Below are 21,851 nucleotides of genomic sequence, written 5' to 3'. Positions count from 1 at the left end.
TAAAAAAGTAAAACATATGATATCACCTACAACTATTGTGACGATGCTAAATATAGTAATAACTTTTTCTCCTTATATACTGGTGCTATAATGATATATATATATAATTTTTTTTTGTAACATAAGTTTAGGACTACACTTCACAGCTTGGTGGTCAGCTGGTTATTCTAGTTACGCCCCTGGTTAGCATTCTGCTAAGTTCATCAGGGGCATTGCACAAAAATAACTGTGCAGCAGTCAGACCCTGGTGTAGCCATACCCCCCCCCCCCCCAAAAAAAAAAAAGTTTAAAATTTGATACATTTTGCTCAAGGACCAATGATAAATATTCTGCCAAATGATACATACAACCTAAGGGGGAGATTTATCAAACATGGTGTAAAGTGAAACTGGCTCAGTTGCCCCTAGCAACCAATCAGATTCCACCTTTCATTTTCCAAAGAGTCTGTGAGGAATGAAAGGTGGAATCTGATTGGCTGCTAGGGGCAACTGGGCCAGTTTCACTTTACACCATGTTTGATAAATCTCCCTCTAAATGTTTACACAATTGTAATTTCTTGTTTAAAAAAAACACATTGTAAGAGGTAAGCTGAAGAACCCTTTTTATTTTTTTTGCATATTCTAATATGCTAATGTTTATGCGCACACATTCTGGTTGCAGACATTTAGGGGCTTTAGAAACACAGAGTATGAGAGCAAATGTAGCACTGGAAAAGGAGGAGTTAAAAAACCCCATAAAGCTCGAATAGTTACAGACAGGATACCGATTTGTTTAAAGCTTTATTACCACCTATATAACCATAATGGACGGGGAATTCACTGCTTCTCTCTCACATAAGACTTCCTCTATCTGAAAATCATATAGACCAATTCTTCATCAGCAATGAGGCGATTCCTAATAACAGGTACGGCTCCTATACACACAATACTATAATTATAGCATCACTTTTTTTATACTTGTATTGTTCACAAAGGATTCTGCTGCCGGTGGAGTTTAATGAGGTAATTGTAAGGATAACCATCAATTTTGTGTTCTTAAAACCACCATTAGGGGGAGCTCACTGTATACAGATTTATACAACTTCTAAATCGACATGCACTTAGCTCCCCTTGATGTTAATTTTCAAAGGTAGGTGTCTAATTCACGTGTGCATCCTCATTCTCCATGTGCAATATGAAAGTATGTTGGTAAGGAAAGCTTACCGACACATTAGAGCAATGTAAACTGTATCTGAAAACTTTGGTGAGGATGGTCAACCATCTATTGTGTCTATGGGCCCCCATGAGTCTCTCTTTCCCATTTCGAAACACATGCCCATTGTGTATATGTATGGTGGATCACGAGATATAGCTGTTGACTATATAAGCATGCTCAACCGACAGCTATCTAATGTGTATGGTGGATCAGGTGATATAGCAGTTGACTATATAAGCATGCTCAACCGACAGCTATCTAATGTGTATGGCCAGACTCAATACTGTAAGTTTTTATGACTCAAGACTTTTGTCTTTTAGTTCTCCTCAGTCTCAGATGGGATGAGATCAGTGGAAATTTCACAGTTGTTCAGTTTCCTACATATCCATTTACTGGAGGATCTGTCACTCTGAAAGTTCCTGGGATTACTGAGAAAACCACATCTGTTACCTGGTATAAAGGACCAGATACAAGTGAAGAGAACCACATCCTCACATATTTTCCTGGTAATGGGACCAACATCTCTGCCCCTCTGTATAATTCTAAGGTTACATCTTTACCTAATGGTTCATTACAGATCTCAGATCTTCAGATCGTGGATTCCGGGAATTACTCAGTGATCGTATACAACACATCGGAAATAGCAGAACAGGGCTTTGTTAGTCTGATCGTCTATAGTAAGTAACATCTATCTATCTATCTATCTATCTATCTATCTATCTATCTATCTATCTATCTTCTATCTATCTATCTATCTATCTATCTATCTATCTATCTATCTATCTCTATCTATCTATCTATCTCCTATCTATCTATCTCCTATCTATCTATCTATCTATCTATCTTCTATCTATCTATCTATCTATCTATCTATCTATCTATCTATTTATCTTCTATCTATCTATCTATCTATCTATCTATCTATCTATCTATCTATCTATCTCCTATCTATCTTCTTTCTATCTATCTCCTATCTATCTCTTATCTATCTATCTATCTATCTATCTATCTATCTATCTATCTATCTATCTATCTATCTATCTCCTATCTATCTATCTATCTATCTCCTATCTATCTCCTATCTATCTATCTATCTATCTATCTCCTATCTATCTATCTATCTATCTATCTATCTATCTATTTATCTTCTATCTATCTATCTATCTATCTATCTATCTATCTATCTATCTCCTATCTATCTCCTATCTATCTATCTATCTATCTCCTATCTATCTATCTATCTATCTATCTATCTCCTATCTATCTATCTATCTATCTATCTATCTATCTATCTATCTATCTCCTATCTATCTATCTATCTATCTATCTCTTATCTATCTATCTATCTCCTATCTATCTCTTATCTATCTATCTATCTATCTATCTATCTATCTATCTATCTATCTATCTCCTATCTATCTATCTATCTATCTATCTATCTATCTATCTATCTCCTATCTATCTCTTATCTATCTATCTATCTATCTATCTCCTATCTATCTATCTATCTCCTATCTATCTCCTATCTATCTATCTATCTATCTATCTATCTATCTATCTATCTATCTATCTATTTATCTTCTATCTATCTATCTATCTATCTATCTATCTATCTATCTATCTATCTCCTATCTATCTCCTATCTATCTATCTATCTATCTATCTATCTATCTATCTCCTATCTATCTATCTATCTATCTATCTATCTATCTATCTATCTCCTATCTATCTATCTATCTATCTATCTATCTATCTATCTCCTATCTATCTATCTATCTATCTATCTATCTATCTATCTCCTATCTATCTATCTATCTATCTATCTATCTATCTATCTATCTATCTCTTATCTATCTATCTATCTATCTATCTCCTATCTATCTCCTATCTATCTCTTATCTATCTATCTATCTATCTATCTATCTATCTATCTATCTATCTATCTCCTATCTATCTCCTATCTATCTATCTATCTATCTATCTATCTATCTATCTATCTATCTATCTCCTATCTATCTATCTATCTATCTATCTATCTATCTATCATATGTATATTTTCATGTGTTTTTGTAGTAACAGGAATATAAATCAAACATTGTATTTTTACATTTAATACTTCAAGCATTTGCACTTAGGAGTGACACCAAATATGTTGGGGTTAACTTTTATTTTTATTTATATTTTTATTTTTTTAAATTCCTGACCTTTTTTAGGCCATGTTCACATGGTGTAAGAGACCGGCTGTGGATTGGCCGGTCTCTGCAAAGATCCTCCCTGCAGTACCGGCCGGATGATCTTTCCTGCTGCAGAGTTCTGATGCGGGCTCATCAGTGCGCGCCCGCATCAGAACTCCCCACAGCACACTATGAAGCAAGTGGCTGGAGCCGCTCGCTCCAAGGTGTGCACTGACATGGTTTCCTACGGCCGCAATTTACTGAATAGCAGCCGCAGAAAAATCACATGTCAGTTGTTTGCGGCGAGGGGTCCGGGCCAGAGCGTATACTATGTGTCAAAAAGACATGTCAAAAGTTTTGATCTATGACATGTCAAAAGTTTTTTCCTGTTATGTTGAAATAAACTCAGATTTTTGTGTCCCCATAGAGGACTTTTACGAGAAATCTTTTGGTTCGGTATACAATTCAATAAAATGTTATTGCATTAAATCAACTGATTGATGATCTGCTAATACTAAGCAAATCATTGATGATAGCCATGGAGGCCAAGTAAAGGGCTCCCCGTGATCACATTGTGGGGAGCTGATCTGATCCCTTAAATCACCAGGCAAATTGTTTAAATGCTGCTGCCAGCCCTGACAATGGCATATAAAGAGTTAAAAAAGCAGAGTGGACTTAACTCTCAGTTTCATCGGTTGATTGTTTCATCGGTTGATCGTTGTTTCTTACACAGAGCTATAATCGGCCAAACTGGCCCAATTTGGCTGATTATCGCTCCACGTAATAGGGCCCTAAGTCATGCTTTTACTCCATCAAAAAACTAAACAAAACATAATAATGTTTGGATGTACTTAAAAAATTATAGTGGTTGGGCTCTCTACTTGAGGTTAAGAATGTGAATTCTCACCATTTTACTTCATTTACAGATTCAGTACCCTACCCAAATCTCACAGCCTCAGGCCTCACACCCAAGGAGAATGACAATCTCACCCTCTTCTGTCAGGCCGAAAATTACACACTTTTGTCATTTATGGGACCTGGTATCAAATTCCTCAATGGAAGTGCCAGATTGAAAGGTATCAGCAATCTCACCTTACCCAGGGTCACACGGAAATACACAGGATATTATTATTGTGAAGCAAAGGCACCTCCTGTTTCTTTTATGAGTAACATACTGTACATTGAAGTGGCCTGTAAGTAACACAATTTAGTGTTCTTTATATGTATACTATAGGCTATTAAGGTTCATACCCTGATCTCATCTCCCCCGTCTATTCCTGCGGTCCCCGTACCTAATCGATTTACCTGTTATCTGACCTCCCGCCTGACCTTTGACTATCCGACTGTTTACTGATTTTGTACTGCGTTGTGCGTTTGGTTTGGACTTTGGCTTGTTTGACTCTCCCTTTGTGCTTGTTCGTTTGTCTCGTTCTGTGTTACACTATTACCAGAGCAGGGACCGCCTTCGTGGTTGTCCATGGCTACCTAGGACCGTTTGAGGTAGTAGGTAGGGACAGTGGGTGGGCTCAGTTGTAGGGCTCACTGTCGTGTCTTGTCCCTACCTTCCCTGTCCTTAAACTTATTTTATGTTTTAATAAATCTTTCTACCAATTTATGAATGCTATTGTTAGTTTATAGGGGGTTTAGAGGACTAAATATTTTCTTTCTTTTTTTTTTTTTTTTTCAAGATCGTCCTTGAAGGTAGCAACATTTCAATTCCTTATCAATACGTACTAAATACTAAATAGTCTGAAATTGAACGTTTAAGTCAATGACCGTGTTTACTTTATCAAGGGCTTGTGCTTGAGGAACAGTTCTTGGGATTTCTGATTTTCATTTATAAATTTACCGATAGAGTTCGCTGAAAAGTTAATTGCCAGCAAATTTATTAATGAAATCATATATTTGTAGCATATTTTCATTTCAGCTTTGCTATTGTAAATGGAATATAGCAACATTAGATTGAAAATATGCTGTATTTAGTAACAAATATATAGTAAAATAGCTGGCAGCTTTATTGCATTAGACAATCCTCTTACATCAAACCTGCCAGCTATTTTACTATATATTTACTTAATAAAGCATATTTTTGTTCTAATTTTGCTTTTAGCTTTTTGCTTTAGCTAACACTGTAGAGTAGGGATCAGTCACTGATTTAACAAGGGGTCACATAGGTTCAAGCAGACAACGACTCCATTTACATGTGACATAGGAGTCAATATGGATAGAGAGTGGTCCTCAAAATAATTTCCTCTGGTGAGCCTAAAAAAGCTAGTCCCACAGTCAAGTAAAATGTATTAGCCTAGGGGACAGATTTATTTTTTTTTTAATATGGCCCGGACAGTACGGTTGGCACTAGAAAAGGGCTGGTAGGACATGTGCCATGCTGCTGGGTAATAGAGGGAAAGATACCAGGGGGATATTCGCCCTCAACCTGGGTAGTTTGATACAGGGTTAGTGTACACTGAAAACTTGCAGCTAAAGCCAGCCATACACATTACTTGGGGACAGTAAATCCTGTGCTGATGTCCACCACCAATTCCACCACATACATAGTAAAGACACTTGGCAATGAGAAATGGTGGTAAAAGACCACAGCAGCCAACTTATTATACAAACTTATCAAATAAACATCTTTACAATAAAATTGGTCTGAAATAAATAATTATAGCAACATAGTCTATAATAACATAATATACGTCAGTATATACCATTTAAAAGTGCACCCATTTAGGGCCAAACCCTCAAATTTTGGTTCTATTGGCTAAACTTGTATGCAGACCTCACACCTAGATGATTGAAAACTGACAAGGTATATTAGAAAGCTGCAGAACTATTCAGTGTATTATTCATTAAGGAACCTGTTACCGGGGATACTTACCCTTTCCAACAAGTCCCGTTCCTGGAGCCGGTCCCGGGACAAAGATATCAGAACCCGAAGCTGTGCATGTGCGCCACTGAGATGAGTCCGATGCCCATAGAGAATGACAGCTCCATTCATTCTCTATGGGCGCTGGACTCTTCTCAGCCGCTTGCGCACGGCTTCGGGCTCTGATATCTTTGTCCCTGGACCGGCTCCAGGAACAGGACTCGTCGGAAAGGGTAAGTATCCAGGGGCTGCACTGGGGGCTGGGGCGGGCTGTGTGCCCGCACCCCCAGTCACAGGTTCCCTTTAAGGGGAACTATTAGCAGGTTATACAACTCTAACCTGCTGATAGCTCCCCCGTGGTATGAAGGTACTGTATGTGTTACATTCATCCTCAGCACTGTTCCCAAGCTGTTTATTCTGAATTCCTCTGCCTGATAAGCTATTAGCACCCCTAAATCCTTCAAGCACCAATCCGGCCCATCCCCTCTACTGATGATCTGATGATCATTGGGTGGCAGGCCGGATCAGTGCTAGGGCAATAGCCCCGCCACCAGTGCTTCTAACGGCTTAATGGGTAGAGGATTTCAGAATAAACAGCACAGGAACAGTGCAGAAGATGAGCACCCCATGCCCACTAAGGAGCTATCTGCAGGTGAGATTCAAGTTAAACTTTACTTAAGCTGGAAACCCCTTTTAATCAAGAGAGTGTTGTTTTTCTTCTTGTTACCTAGATAACTTATCTTATGTTTTATTATTACAGATGGCCCAGTCAATGCAGAAATAAGAGGCAAACTTACTGTGAACTATGGTTCTCGCCTCCTATTAATATGTACAGCTGAATCTTTCCCATTGGCCGCCTTTCAGTGGAAACATAATAATAAACATTTAAAGACTCAAAACACAAACAGACTCAGAATTGACTATGTCACACTGAGTGACCGAGGAGCCTACACCTGCGAGGCCAGAAATTCAATTACCAAAATTAATTCTACTGATACAGTCACTGTGGATGTGTCGGCAGGTACGTTTCTATGTTATCTTAACCCCTTTAGGACGCAGCAAATTTTGGCCTTTAAGTGAATCTTTCATCCCCTGACTAAATATGCAGAGACGGGCATACAGAAAAGTGAGACGTAGCGATGCTAGGGCCCAGAAAATAATAAGCCCCGCCTCCTTGATAATATTTACAGATTAAATGTGTTTTTAATTAAAATATAAGCACAGACCCAGGCAACAAAGCTATATTCTAAATGCTTCTACTGATATCTATCCAGTGGTGCCACAAGCTTGGTAAGTGGTTGGGGGCTGAGAGAGTCACTTTAAGGACTAAGTCCCATTTTTTATATCCGACCTGTCTCACTTTACGCATAATTTAGAGATAATAAGAATTTAGAATACGCTCATGTGAAATCATTATTGAGTTGACATCACAAGGTGCTTATTTAGCCTCTTTATACTTGCCCATATTCCGGATGCAAGTCTTAGCCTGGCCATGGGTCTTTTAAACAAAACTGACACCTGTCAATTTTGTTATCCGTCTTGCAGTCCTGAGGACAGGGGTGGTGCTGTTTTTGTAAGAAAGTTACTGTGATTTTTTTCTTATCCTGGATAACTTCTTTAAGTTGGCTTCATTTGTTTAACATACTACTTTTTAACATACCACAATTTTAAAAATATTTTTAGAGACCAGTTCAATTCTGAAATGGATTTGAGGGGCCAGTATGTTGGAAATTCCCATCAATCACCCCATTTATAGAACCCTCTAAAATAGCATTAAATATGTTTATAAACCCTTTAGGTGCTTTACAGAAATTAAAGGGGGAGTCTTTAAAATGTGGCAGCCGTCAGGGGTGAATTTATCAATCATGAGTTGTGATGACGTGATGAGAAAAAGGCCTGTCCCGGCTGACTGACTGGCTGCTTAGCCAATCAGTGACTGGAGCAGAGTCCCACCCTAGTCACTAACTAGCTGAGTGGCCAGTCCATCAGCCGGGTTGTGACATGTCCAGATCCAGGAGTCTAAATTTATACTCCTGATCAAATTCTCCCCTGCCCCTGTCAGCTGCCAGATTTTAAAACTGACCAGACTGCATTACAGCGTAATTTTTTTTTGCAGATATTCCATTTTGATTAAAATGTTCAGCAACACAGAAGGCACTGATATATTAAATGGGTACTGTGATTACCAAGAAATAATGTAATTTTTTTTTGCCTGTTTTCTTTATAAAATATAATGCTATAAAATAAAAAAACTGCAGTCGAGGTTCCAAATATAAGGCCATTTGGTCTTTAGTAAAAAGAAAAAAAGAGACCAATTGCAGGAAGTGATGTCAATTGTCCTTCTGCTATTCATAGATGCTGATTGGCCAGCAGCCAGGCACACCTCTGTACACGCCCCCTGTACACGCCCCCAGTCCACTTCTGTAGCTGAGGAGACTAACTGATCTAAGGGCCCATCCACGAGAGTAAAATACAGAGACATAAATAGTACAATTGGGCAGTAATTGAGCAGGAATGTGTGAATAAAGCCTTAGAGCGCTATGGTTCACAGACAGGCCTTAGACATGTAGGAGCGCCATATGGATTTCAGGGTTTCTGTTTATATAGGATATTTATTTGCATTAAATACAGCAAGAGATAAGTTTTATTGATATCATCCTCAGGTAGATGTGACACTCTGATCACTTAAGATTAAAATTTGTATGAGATGAAACACATAAAAACAAGGTTATTTTACCCCATTCCAACATTTCATGTGCTATTATATCATGATGTTGGGAAGGAAATATGGAGCAAGCACTGGGGGGGGGGGGGTATTATGGCTGCTACCTACCAGCGGTGGCCGAGATCAGTGATAACTCCCATCCTAGCTATTAAACACCCTGTTCGCTATGGTCTATGGTCAATAGTGATTATGGCATCTGGGCAAATGGCGAGCAGATGGGGGCGAACTCTGTCATAGAATTTAGGGGTGCTGAACTGTTTAAGTTGGTAGCTGGTGATCAAAGTATGGGCCCCAATACTTGACAATGCAGAATGTACTAATGTACTAAAGAGCAATATACTGCCAAACTTTAATATATTGCACAAGCAATTGACTTGTCCAGCTCTACACACACAGGATGAGATGGAGTAAAACTGGTGCCAAAGAAAAGTGGAGAGGTTGGCCATGCTTTTACCACAATAGGCACATCTTCTATTTATAACATGGGGGAAGGGGGACATTTATCAAGACTGGCGTATGTGTATGCTAATCTTAGATAACGCCCCACCCCCATTCACCCTGCCGGATTTACTAGACGTGGGCTTCTTAGCGAATATAGCTGGACCTGCACCTGGCATAGGCATTGCGCAAAAATTACACCTGCTCTATGGAAGATTTACATTTTTGCCCTGTTATACACCTGTTTTCAGTCATAAACCTTAATAAATGAAGTGTAGGGGGAAGCGCCATGCCCCCCCCCCATCTTGTTGCACCACTCCTGCCCGCCCATCAGGCGAGCAGGGGATAGAGTCTGCGCAGTGTCTATGGCGTACGCCGGGGGGTATAAGTGTCTGATTAGGATGTGTGAGGGGGGTCTGACTACCAGGATCTTCTGTTATTTTAATAAGATGACATCCAAATAGGACTCTTTCTTAATCTCCATTTTGTGTGTATCATAGTGTCCAGGATAGCTGCTGTCAGACCCTTGAGGATTCCACCTTGTGGATTGAGGATTTTTTTTTTTTTTTTTTTTTTTTTTACTAATTATCATTGTTTTTTTCAGCAACTCTCATTGGAGTGACAACCACCTGTGTCATCATTGTGATTATTATTGGGGCTCTATTACTGATCAGGAAATATATGTTCCCTAAGATGGGTTTGGATTGTGGTAAGAAATGAATCATGACTTACAGTACTAATATAAACCTACCAGTCACTAGTGGAGATGTTGGAATCTAAGGCTAGGTTCACCCTGCGTTTTTGCAATGCGTTTTTTTCATCCATTTTTTGCAAAAAACGGATGAAAAACTGATGAAAAAATCGGATGCATTTGTGTGCATCTGTTTTGATCAGTTTTTCCATTGACTTCCATTGTAAAAAAACGGATCAAAACGGATCCGTTTTTTTTTTACGGACACAAAAATAGTGTCAGCTACGTTTTTGTGTCCGATGCAAAAAAACGGATGAAAAAAACGGATTGCAAAAACGCAGTGTGAACCCAGCCTAATCTAAGGTTCTTCTGTTCTGTACACTGTGTAATGACCTAGTTACTTTTCCTGTTCACTTGAATGGAAGTTGAGCTGCACATTTGCATCACTACCACTACACAATGGAGCCAAAAAGTGACTGGTTGCTTTAAAAAATTAAATACATCTGAAATTTTTTTTTACAATTTTTCATATGGTCTCAAATTTAAAATTCTCCTACGCGTCTCTATGGTAACAGACTACAAACAAGGTGCAGTCTGATCCTGCTGTCATCTGAAGCTTGGTCGAATACCCTTTTCTTGCCATCCCACAGTCAATAGTGCAGATGGGAGAATAGATCACACAATAGATCACAGAGGTTGGGATTGGCTAACAAATTGGACTCCCTTACACAGCCTTACAATTATAGATACAGTTAGGGCCAGAAATATTTGGACAGTGACAAAATTTTCGCGAGTTGGTCTCTGCATGCCACCGCATTTGATTTGAAATGAAACCTCTACAACAGAATTCAAGTGCTGATTGTAACGTTTAATTTGAAGGGTTGAACAAAAATATCTGATAGAAAATGTAGGAATTGTACACATGTCTTTACAAACACTCCACATTTTAGTAGCTCAAAAATAATTGGCCATATTATATATATAATTGTATTTCTGAACATGTTTTTGTAAACAGCTAAAATAACAAAACTTGTGTCACTGTCCAAATATTTCTGGCCCTAACTGTAGTATTAGACTCATTGGATTCTATGAGTCAATACACATGTGGACTCTGTGAACCATGTATTTGCCTGACCAGTCTGGATTTTGGTCTGAGCTTATAGACTTTTGGCCTCCTTCACATGAACACTGTCTGTGATTGTGATGGCCTATGGATTATACTCTGTTGTTCAACTGTGCTCTATGGATCTTTGTTTTTTTTCATACAGCAAAACCACTATGGCCAGGAAGTCCTAGGCCTGTTGGATTTAAAGGGGTTGTCCAGCGAAAATTTTTTTCTTTCAAATCAACTGGTGTCAGAAAAATATATAGATTTGTAATTTACTTCTAATTAAAAATCTCAAGTCTTCCCATACTTAAAAACTGCTGTATGTCCTGCAGGAAGTGTTGTTTTATTTACATTCAGAAACAGTGCTCTCTGCTGACATCTCTGGCCGAATCAGGAACTGTCCAGAGCAGCAGCAAATCCAGAAAACCTCTCCTGCTCCTCTCCTCTCCTGAGATTTTTAAATAGAAGTAAATTACAAATTTATTAGAGATGAGCGAATACAAATCGATCGAGATGGTATTCAATCGAGTAGTGTGACGAATACGCGGGAAACATTCGAAAGCCCTCCCATCGCAGTTGGCGCTTTTTTTAATCCAATCACCATGCACGGAGGCCGTAAGGGACCCTGGGAGAACGCACGCAGCACGAAAACTACGTCTACCCTTATTAGATAGTTGAACCACATGACCTCGAATATTTAATAATTGACTTCCGCCTCTCGACCGCAGATGAGCTTTCAACCTAGACAGGGAGAGATCTTGCAGCAGGGAGAGATAGGTTTTAGTAGCGTTTTGGTTAGGCAGGATTACTACTGAACCCAAAAGTCCTTTTGTGCCAGTGCCCAGTAAAGGGCAAGTGATACCTATTGTGCCAGTTGCCCAGTAAAAGGCACGTGATACCTATTGTTCTAGTAGCCTAGTAAATAGCACATGTAGCTATTGTTCCAGTAGCCTAGTAAAAGGCACGTCGTACATACTGTTCCAGTAATGTTCGTACAGCATGATGCGCGATACGCGCAAATAACGTGACGCTCTACGAACGCACATTGGAATCATGTAACGCTGCGCAAGAAATACGAAGGAAATGTGTGAACATTGACGTAAACATTCGTAAAGCGTTCGCAAATATTTTTCATCCGCAACTGCTGACAGTGGCATTATACTGCGATTTTGGGGTGTTGGGTGCACCCAGGCATGCTCCCCCTGATGTCACAGTGTCATTCCGGAGGTGTTGGCATAGTTTAGGGAGGTTTCATGGGGGACTTGGTGACCTCCAAGTGGTCGAATTTGGATTTCCAAGTGCCGAGAATTTTTTTCCCATATACTATAATGGGAATGTCGAATTTCGGTGCCTATTCGATTCGAATTCTCGAAAGTCAAATATTTCACTACTCGCCATAAGCGAAATTAGGGGGGGGGCATGGGGGCAGTGGCTCCTGGGCCCACACTGGCAGGGGCCCACTGAGGTCTCAGAGGCTTAATGCTGTCTGCAAAAGCTATTTATTTTGCAGACAGCCTGCAGAGTGATGAGGAAGGACCTGTGGTGACGTCATAAGGGGGCGGGGCTGAAACTGGAGGATTCTTGTGGATGAAGGACCTGTGGTGATGTCATGAGGGGGAGGGGCTGAGAACGGGAGAAGATGCTGGTGCATGAAGGACATGTGATTATTGTCCTCATATCTCCTCCTGTAATTAGATAGATAGATAGAAGGTAGATAGATAGATAGATACATAGGAGATAGATAGATAGATACATAGGAGATAGATAGATAGATAGATAGATAGATAGATAGGAGATGGATAGATAGATAGATGATAGATAGATAGATAGATAGATAGATAGATAGATAGATAGATAGATAGATAGGAGATGGATATCTAGCAGCTCATCACATATCTTGGATTGTACATGTATGATCACAACCAGCTCACCCCTTTTAATGTCTAAAAGCGTATTACCTATACCACTATTATTTTTAGGCAAATATAATCTGGTTAAAAGGGTTCTCCAGAATTAAGAAAAAAAGTTGAATATTCCCTTTATTATTCAGAAAGACTTGTCACCTGCTGAGGTTCCCTATGGGTAAGGTTGGTTGGGGGCCCACTTAGACTCACTTGCCCCCCCTAGGCTGAACCCCTAGCTACGCCCCTGCTACTCGCTCATCTCTAAAATCTATATAAGTTTCTGACACCAGTTGATTTGAAAGAATTTTTTTTCTCTGGAAACCCCTTTAAGCTTACCTAATTCTTTTGCCCTCTGGGAGATAAGCCACCAGAAGTGACTGTCAGTGACTTTTTCCCTAATAGTCACCTCTATCTGTAATAGATACATACTCAGCCTAGCCCAATATGTAGGGGATTGGGGATGGAGATAGATCACCGTTAAATATTGGTTGATATCTATGTACAGTATCTGAACTGCATGTATATCCTGTAAATGAATCTCATAGTAACAGCTTCTCATTTTTAAGGTCCATCTGCAGAAGATTCTGACAACGAGGCTGAGAAACAGGATTCTGTGCCTGGTGATACACAGGACAATGCTGAGGTACAGTACACTCCGCCTCTGTACAACCGTCTCTCCATTCACTGAGCAGGGCTGCTAGGCCGGAGCCACATTTCCATTTTTTTTTTTTTTGCATATAATGACATTGATGTAAAGGCAAATTTTTCTTAGGCCCTTATAAATCTCTGGGGAGAACAATAAATATGTCCATTGTTCTGAAAGAAACCAATTTTAATTTGCTAATTTCGTTCTTTAATCCTTTCCTGACTCGATTCCTATTTTTTGACACATAGAATTATTATTAATTATTATATATACACAAATAAATTATTATTAATTTCTTATTATTATTTATCATATACATTAAATTGAATGTCAAGTCATTTTGAAGAACATAATTGGGGAACAACTGATACAGAAATAATTTTTTTTTCTCTTCATTTTATTTATATTCTTCATTTAAAGGGGTAATCCAACAAAATCTTTTTTCTTTCAAAACAACTGGTTTCCGAAAGTTATAAGATTTGTAATTTACTTCTATTTGAAAATCTCCAGTCTTCCAGTACGTATTAGCTGCTGTATGTCCTGCAGGAAGTGGTGTATTCTTTCCAGTCTGACACAGCGCTCTCTGCTGCCACCTTTGTCCATGTCAGGAACTGTCCAGAACAGGAGCAAATCCCTATAGAAAACCTATCCTGCTCTGGACAGTTCCTGTCTTGGACAGAGATGGCAGCAGAGAGCGCTGTGTCAGACTGGGAAGAATACACCACTTCCTGCAGGACATATAGCTGCTGATAAGTATGGGAAAACTTGAGATTTTTAAATAGAAGTAAATTACAAATATATATAAGTTCCTGAAACCAGTTGATTAAAAGATTTTTGCCGAAGTAACCCTTAAGGGTTGATTCATGCATACACGGGGTCCGGCCCGGCCAATCAGTGACTGCGGCAGGGCCGTGCACTGATTGGCTGAGTGGAACTGACGGGAGCTGGGAGCCTCAGATGCAGCTGGAGCACAGAGCAGGTAATGTATATTCCGGGCGGCGGCGGGTTAAAGGGGCCTGCATTGACATATTCACATTAGCATGAAATCCTGCGACCTCGCAGTGCAAAATCCGCTGCAGTTACGGTACATGTAAACCCCCCCTAAAGGTAAATTATTTACTCAATAATATTTGTCTCCAAAATGAATCCTCTAAGGCACCTTTTACACACCCGTTAAACTTGTGTGCATTTGCGGACCCTTTCATTTCTATGGCCCTGTATACACGTCCATATGTGTTATAGATGTTTGTTGTGCAGAGGCGTGCCCTTCTTTTTGGAGAGGATGCTTTTTATATGGAGGGGGCTTTTGTATTTTTTCATCTTCCAGGTTCTGTCACTGGGACATACAAGCTTAGAGGAATGTATGCTTATTTTAGAGAAACAGCACAGCTTTTGTCTTTAAATTGAGCCTAGAATCGCACCTCAGCCATGTACACTTAAAGGTTTTTTTTCAGTCATATGGTGATCCTCTGTTAAGGCTTGCTTCTTGTCCTGTTGAGATTGACATGTGATCTCTGCAGCCAATCAGCGACCTCTGGGGTCACATGCCATACTCCAGGCTCCAGGTTCAGTCATGGCAGCCATTATGCTCAGAGTACAGCATGTGACTGCTCAGGCCGTCCATTGGCTGCAGCGGTTATGAGATTTCCGCTCCAAAAGAAAAATCAAGGTGCTGACGGAAGCCTCAATAGGGATCAACATGAGATCAGAGAAGTGTGATAGTGCTGGCTTGTTATTTGAGTGCAATTGGGGCCCATTGTGAAGAAAATATTAAAACCAGGACAATCCTTTTAAAGGGAATGTGTCATCAGAAAATGACTTGTTTTTATGTTACACATTATTTTGATGACATTTTTTCTAATTTTCTATTTTTCTATCTATGTTCTAAAATAATTCTAAGGTCTTGCAGTTTTAATCTTTACTGCTGGGACTAAAACTAATCTGAGACTTCCTGTGTGTCTGTGGTGATAAGAGGAGGCTGCTGTAAAAGGATCTGTACAGTATTATAGCGACATGTGACACCAGTAGATAGAGGAGACAATAGCAGCTCCCTGTGGAATGACCTTTTCACAGGTCACAGAGCACACACAGTAATGTCTTACATTCATCTCAGGGGGACAGAGTCTGTAGGGTCTGTCTATTGTCATCTTTTGTCTCTTTACTGTATGTCCATGAGTCTTGCTGTAAAGCATGTCACTAATTGCTGTTAAGAACAGCCCAGGCAATATGGAAGCTCCCATAATAATGTACAAAAAAAAAAAATTAAGTCAGAAAATAGAAACAACTATCAGTATCTGACTCTAATCAGTAAAAGAAAATTTATGTGACACGTTCCCTTTAAGCAGATATGATGTTCTGCAATAACAGACACAGTCTATTGACAGAAGTGGTGCTTTTTCAATAAATCCAACACTTGTAAAGTTGAAAAATTGAAGATATTTTTTGCAATGCCTGCGCCAGGTACAGGGCCGGACAACTTTACTGATACACCGGCCAGAAAAATAGGGGATGGGGCTTTATTTAAGACACCAGTCTTGATAAACGTCCCCCTTAAAATCAATCCCACCTCTTCATTTCTTTTTATTTTCTTCTTCAGGATCAACAAGAAGAATAATAATTTTAGTACATGGTAAATGAAAAGGTATCACATCCATGTGTATAACTATATGTATATAAGCTATAATGTATATGCTATATATGATAGATCAAAGTTCACGAGCTCCAAAGAACTTGAGGCAAATGCAATAATGTAAATGAACATGGTGGAATCATATATCATTGTCATTTACATTTTATAATCTGGAAAACACAAATTACTGTATATTTTATGATGTGTTTTATTACATCGGACATGTAAACCACATGGAACACATACAAAACCCGTCTCTTCTATTGCAGGGTGAATGAGATCAACAATCACCTGATTCCACCAGAAGACGGGGAGAAATGGATTCTGTTTATGAGCGACTACAGTGGAATAATTCATCATTCACAGCTCCCTCATGTCTAGAAATGCAGTATTTATATGTAGGCACAGTAAAAATGATCTGTGATACGTTACGTTAGTGAGGCACGCTACATTGTTGGCTTACCCCACCACAGAATATATGTGCCGGAGCAGGAACTCCTGTCAGATTCCCTGCTCCTGTTCACTGACTTTATAAAGCTTAATCTCGGATTTAATCTCTTTTTCTTAAAATCTAAATTAAATGAAAATTCACAAATTTAAAACGTTTTCCATTATTCATAGGATAACAAGCTGTTTCCTCCACTTTCCTCTACTATGGTGCTGCAGGGGATGGGGAAACACAATGGGCCAGATTTTTCCAACTGCTACACGAGTATGCCTGTCTAATAAAAATCACTGACCCATGTGCCATTGACCCAGTTAGTAAATCCCACTAGTCTAAGGGTCCTATTCCACGGGCCGAGCAGGGCCCAATCAACGATCTGCGATCTGCTAGATCGGCGCTCGTTTACTGGGCCCATTCCATGGCCCCGATGATTGTTTAGCTAGGGCTGCAGGGACATCGTTACCGATGTCCTTGCAGCCCTTGTTTCATACATTACCTGTCGGGGCTGCAGGTCTTCTCCTTCTCTCCCGATCCCGCGCCGCAGCAGCTTCGGAGCGGGGCTGTATGAACTGACAGACCGCTCAGCCAATCACTGGCCGCGGTGGTTCCCGCCAGTGATTGGCTGAGCAGTCTGTCAGTTTAGACAGCCCCGCTCCGAAGCTGCTGCGGCGCGGGACCGGGAGAGAAGGAGAAGACCTGCAGCCTGGACAGGTAATGTATGATGTTTTGAAATCGTCGGTCACCGTGCACCGCTATTCCACCACAGGGATGCGCTAGTGGCGAACAATGATTTAAGGTTTGAACCTAAATAAAGGATCAGCCGATGACAAGATCATCGGCTGATCGTTCTCTCTATTCCACGGAACGGTAATTAGCGCTCCAATTCGGCCGATTATCGCTCCGTGGAATAGGCCCCTAAGATGGGTGCAAAATTTTTTGCCTACTCTGGAGCAGATAATAGATTTTTAGCTAATTGAAAATCAGGTACAGGAGAAGTAGGTATCGCTTCCTTGCCACATCTTCTTGCCCATCCTTTAGGTGAACAGGGCTTAAAATAATCAGAGAATTTTGCGCAGAGCAGGTGCTTCGTGTAAAAAAATTAGATCATTTTCCTGTATTCGCCCGGTGCAGCGTTATAAATCCGAGCCAATGTGATTAGGTTATTTTCAGGGGACCTTGTTAGTAAAAATAGGATTGTTTAATGCGTAAATCTCCTTTAAAAAAAAAAGGCTAAAAATCTGAGTTAGTTATTTATCGTAGAAGTGTTTTGTAGACTTTATAGATATCCAGTGCAGGTAATGTATATTATATTCCTAAATATTGTTCATACTGATAAATGCCATTGTGTAATCGGCTGCCCCATAGTTATATTTAGGTGCTGTATCCCTATCATATAAAACAACCATGTAAAATAAAAAAATATAAAAACAGGCCTGCATTGTCTCATTTTACTTTCTGGTACTGTACCTTCCAATTCAGTGAAGTTTACAGTGTGATCTCAGCTTCCCAACATTCTTTGCTTAAAGGGGTTGTCCGGCGATAAAAAATTATTCACAGAATAACACACATTACAAAGTTATACAACTTTGTAATGTATGTTATGTCTGTGAATGGCCCCCTTCCCCGTGTTTCCCCCCACCCCCCACTCCGCCGGCCTCCCGAAGAAGACGTCACTGCTGAGAATCGGAGACCGTGGTCGGCACGTGACAGGTAATGTATAGCGCACCACACTTCCGGGTACACGGGTGGGGGTGGTGGGACACGGGGAAGGGGGCCATTCACAGACATAACATACATTACAAAGTTGTATAACTTTGTAATGTGTGTTATTCTGTGAATAATTTTTTATCGCCGGACAACCCCTTTAAATCTAGAACCTGAAAACCTGTCCTGCTTCCATAGCTGCTGAGTTTGTTACAGTGTATCCATATAAACTGTAGAGTCGTAGTCTGCACAAGAGTTATTGTATCGGTTTCATACAACATACATAAAATCAGGGCAAAATATGGCTGTCTTGATAAACCATGATAAATTAGGCATGGAGACATAAATATTCCTAGCTTTGCCTCACTCTGCCTTGCCTGCCCAACAGGGAAGCGGGACTTATGCCTTGTGTACTCCAAGGAAAAAACTAAATCCACGCCTTTTCCACAGCATACGCTCGCTTCACTGTGTGCTATGGGAAGCTCTGATGCGGGCGCATGCAGAGCTCTTGGGCCGGAAAGATCATGTGGCCGGTACTTAAGTACCGGCCGAGATGATCTGGCCAGAGACAGGCCGTTCCGGGACCCGGCCAGGGTCACGGGACGGCCGGTCACATACGTAGTATGAACATAGCCATAAAATGCAAATGCTAATGCAAAATGCAAATATGTGTCAAAATCGATATAGTACTATACAATGTAGATGCAACAAAATAAACCAAAAAATACAAAGCATGAAAAATAGGGACAGGATAGAATATCACCAGTAAATAAATGGGGATAATAGTGAATGGGGTCGACAAATCCCCATGTTTCCTATCCACTTCCTCAAGCATAGTGCATAGAAAAATAATAAAAGAATATAAACACATGTTATAAGGTAAATATAAAGGCATAAAAAGAGGGATACCTTGCCCTGCAGTTCAAAACATGGCTGCTGCGGCATGAAGATATCTCTGAATGCGCAAAAATAGGAAACTCCCTCACCTCATATAACACAGAGGACAGTGTGATCCACTCATCAAATGATGAAAAAACCTTGGAGCAGATAGCTAAGCCCCTATGCCATGAGTAAGCTGCCTATGTAAATTAACTCTTCCATAGCCAACATTTGGGGAAAGTGCACCAGCATCCTTTTCCTCTCTTATTCACCGCTGTGGAAGACAAAAGGCTGGTTTACTAATTGCAAATGTGCCGCAGATAATACAGAGTCGAGAGCATGAGGTTTCTCTGGATAAAGCACTGGAGAACACACTTGACAATAGTTCCAAATAAATGCTTGACAGTATAGCAACTTGATCTATAGTGAAAGTACAACATAGGATATAGTTGCGTTAACTGAGTAGTGCTGAGTGGTACAAAGAAGCAGAGTAGTAGAGAAGAGGATGCCGTGAGAGTCTCAACCCATGTAGTACTGTGCTCTGCCGGGATGTTGGAGGATAAGGTAGAATACTTAGAAGAAGAAAAAGAAGAAGAAGAACACCTGTGCCAGTGTGTTGACTTTGAGTTAGTCTTCACACCACCTTATGCCCACTAGACTCAGCTGAACCTTCCTAATGGGTGACACAGGCCCAAGACCTTGTAACCTGGAATGAGTGGAATGCTGAGTGTTGTCTGCTGACACCCTCGTTGCGAGACAGAATTCATAGGCTTACTTCAACTTTGCTCTGTCCGGATCAGTTCCTAGCTCTTTGGCTGTTTTGTGGATACTGTCCTGCTCTGTGACTTCTCCTTGTCCTCTGCGCGGGTTGAGGTTGTCTCTGGCTTGTCCTCTCCTAAGAGGTTTTAACAGTCCATAGTGCTGTGTAGCGTTACTTGTAGGAAAGTTGTGAGAGGTGTGCTGTCTTGTGTCCTTCCCACACAGGGTTCTGACTAAGACTGAACTGAGGTACGGGGATCTGGCAGAGGGCCAGGGCCCAGATAGGAACACTGTGGGGAGCTATCTGGCTTGTGTCCTTTCTCCACAATTCCTCCAACACGAAAAGACCTATGCTCCTTCTCCACCCATGTGACTTACTTCCTCCCAGCATGTAAAGTGCGCTGTGAGTGAGTGAAGAGTGCAAAAGAAGAAACAATAACAGAGGTGATAGGAAAGAAGAGAACAAGACTCCTACTGGACTATAGATTCAGGTGACAAACAGAGAAACAATAACCCTTTACATCCTTCAGCTCTGCGGCTTCCAAATAGACATACATAATACAGTGACATCTAGTGGCGAACTTTAGTACTACTTTCATCACCACACAAGTACAATAAGTATAGACTTTTGCGAAGGGTGTACATACACGTAACACCCGTTGTAGGACACCGCACATGTTCTATCACCCCTCCCTCTCCTCTTCTGCACCAACAGCAGAGGAGAGCAAGGAGACTGTGAAGTCAGTGAGAGTATGATGGACCTTCACACCGCACAGAGGGAGGGAGCAGCCCCCAGACTGCAGCTTGGTGAGAAGAACAGATCTTCAAGAGTTTGTTGTTCTCATCAAAGGAAGAAGGGATAAGCAAAATAGCTCTAACACCTCTTGAGCAAAGAGATGTCCCTACAACATTGACTGGGGATTTTATGCCAAGTCAAACAATCTCCAAAAGGAAATATTTTCAATCTCCAGGCAGTTGTTTCAGGGTTGTTGCCCCTCTTCAGTGCAAAGCAGGCTGTTGGCTGGCTAGTGAAGAGGTCTATCGAAGTGGTTCAAAGGGGTACTAGCTCTCATTAAGGAGAGTTTGTCATAAAGGCATATGGAGATTTACAGACCATTGCTGCTCCATTGAGGAAATGCAAACTAGCTCTCATAGTTCTTGAACAAAGAGATCTCATCAAGCAATACACTGTACTGCCAACAGCAATGGGTCCCTCTCTGTGTGAGACCTTGCCCGGGCCCCTTACAGAACGACCGGAATTACTGCCCTCATGGTGGCAGTCTCTGCCACTAAATTTAGCCATTAAAATTAAATCTCAACAGGACTTGGCACCTGACAACACACCAGTCACCAAAATTTTCTTGTCTTCTTAGTTCTGATTGTGTTTTATAAAGGATCTTTGTGATTCTGTATTATTTAGGTGTTCTGAAGTGCCTGTCAGAAAGAGATTGGTTGCCTGAAACTATTGGTGGCCAACACTTTCCATAGACATGGGATCCTATGTAGCCACTTGTGAGATATGTGCTTGTGTTAAAGCTCTCAGAACTTATCCTGCAGGGGATCTTTGTCCTCTGACCATACTTAAACATCCTTGGACCCACATCGATATGGACCTCATGGATCTTCCTGTCTGGTAAAATGGTCATTTGGATAGTGGTGGATCACTGTAGCAAGATGTGTCAAGTT

At 40.5% G+C, this 21,851-nt stretch overlaps 1 protein-coding gene across 1 annotated transcript; it reads left to right on the top strand.

Moving 5' to 3' along the window:
* The first annotated feature begins 1,310 nt into the window (after nucleotides 1-1,310).
* On the top strand, nucleotides 1,311-16,980 carry LOC138768755 (pregnancy-specific beta-1-glycoprotein 5-like). The gene is made up of 8 exons (XM_069946710.1): nucleotides 1,311-1,407; nucleotides 1,515-1,871; nucleotides 4,295-4,561; nucleotides 6,998-7,258; nucleotides 10,005-10,109; nucleotides 13,670-13,746; nucleotides 16,346-16,390; nucleotides 16,648-16,980. The coding sequence occupies exons 1-7, from the start codon at nucleotides 1,311-1,313 to the stop codon at nucleotides 16,361-16,363; spliced, it is 1,182 nt and encodes a 393-aa protein (XP_069802811.1). The 3' UTR covers nucleotides 16,364-16,390; nucleotides 16,648-16,980.
* The last annotated feature ends 4,871 nt before the right edge of the window (nucleotides 16,981-21,851 follow it).

Source organism: Dendropsophus ebraccatus, chromosome 12 (assembly GCF_027789765.1).
Source record: "Dendropsophus ebraccatus isolate aDenEbr1 chromosome 12, aDenEbr1.pat, whole genome shotgun sequence".
In the NCBI taxonomy this organism is placed as follows: domain Eukaryota; kingdom Metazoa; phylum Chordata; class Amphibia; order Anura; family Hylidae; genus Dendropsophus; species Dendropsophus ebraccatus.
The sequence above is the reverse complement of the archived record's forward strand: the minus strand, read 5'-3'. Positions and strand labels throughout refer to the sequence as shown.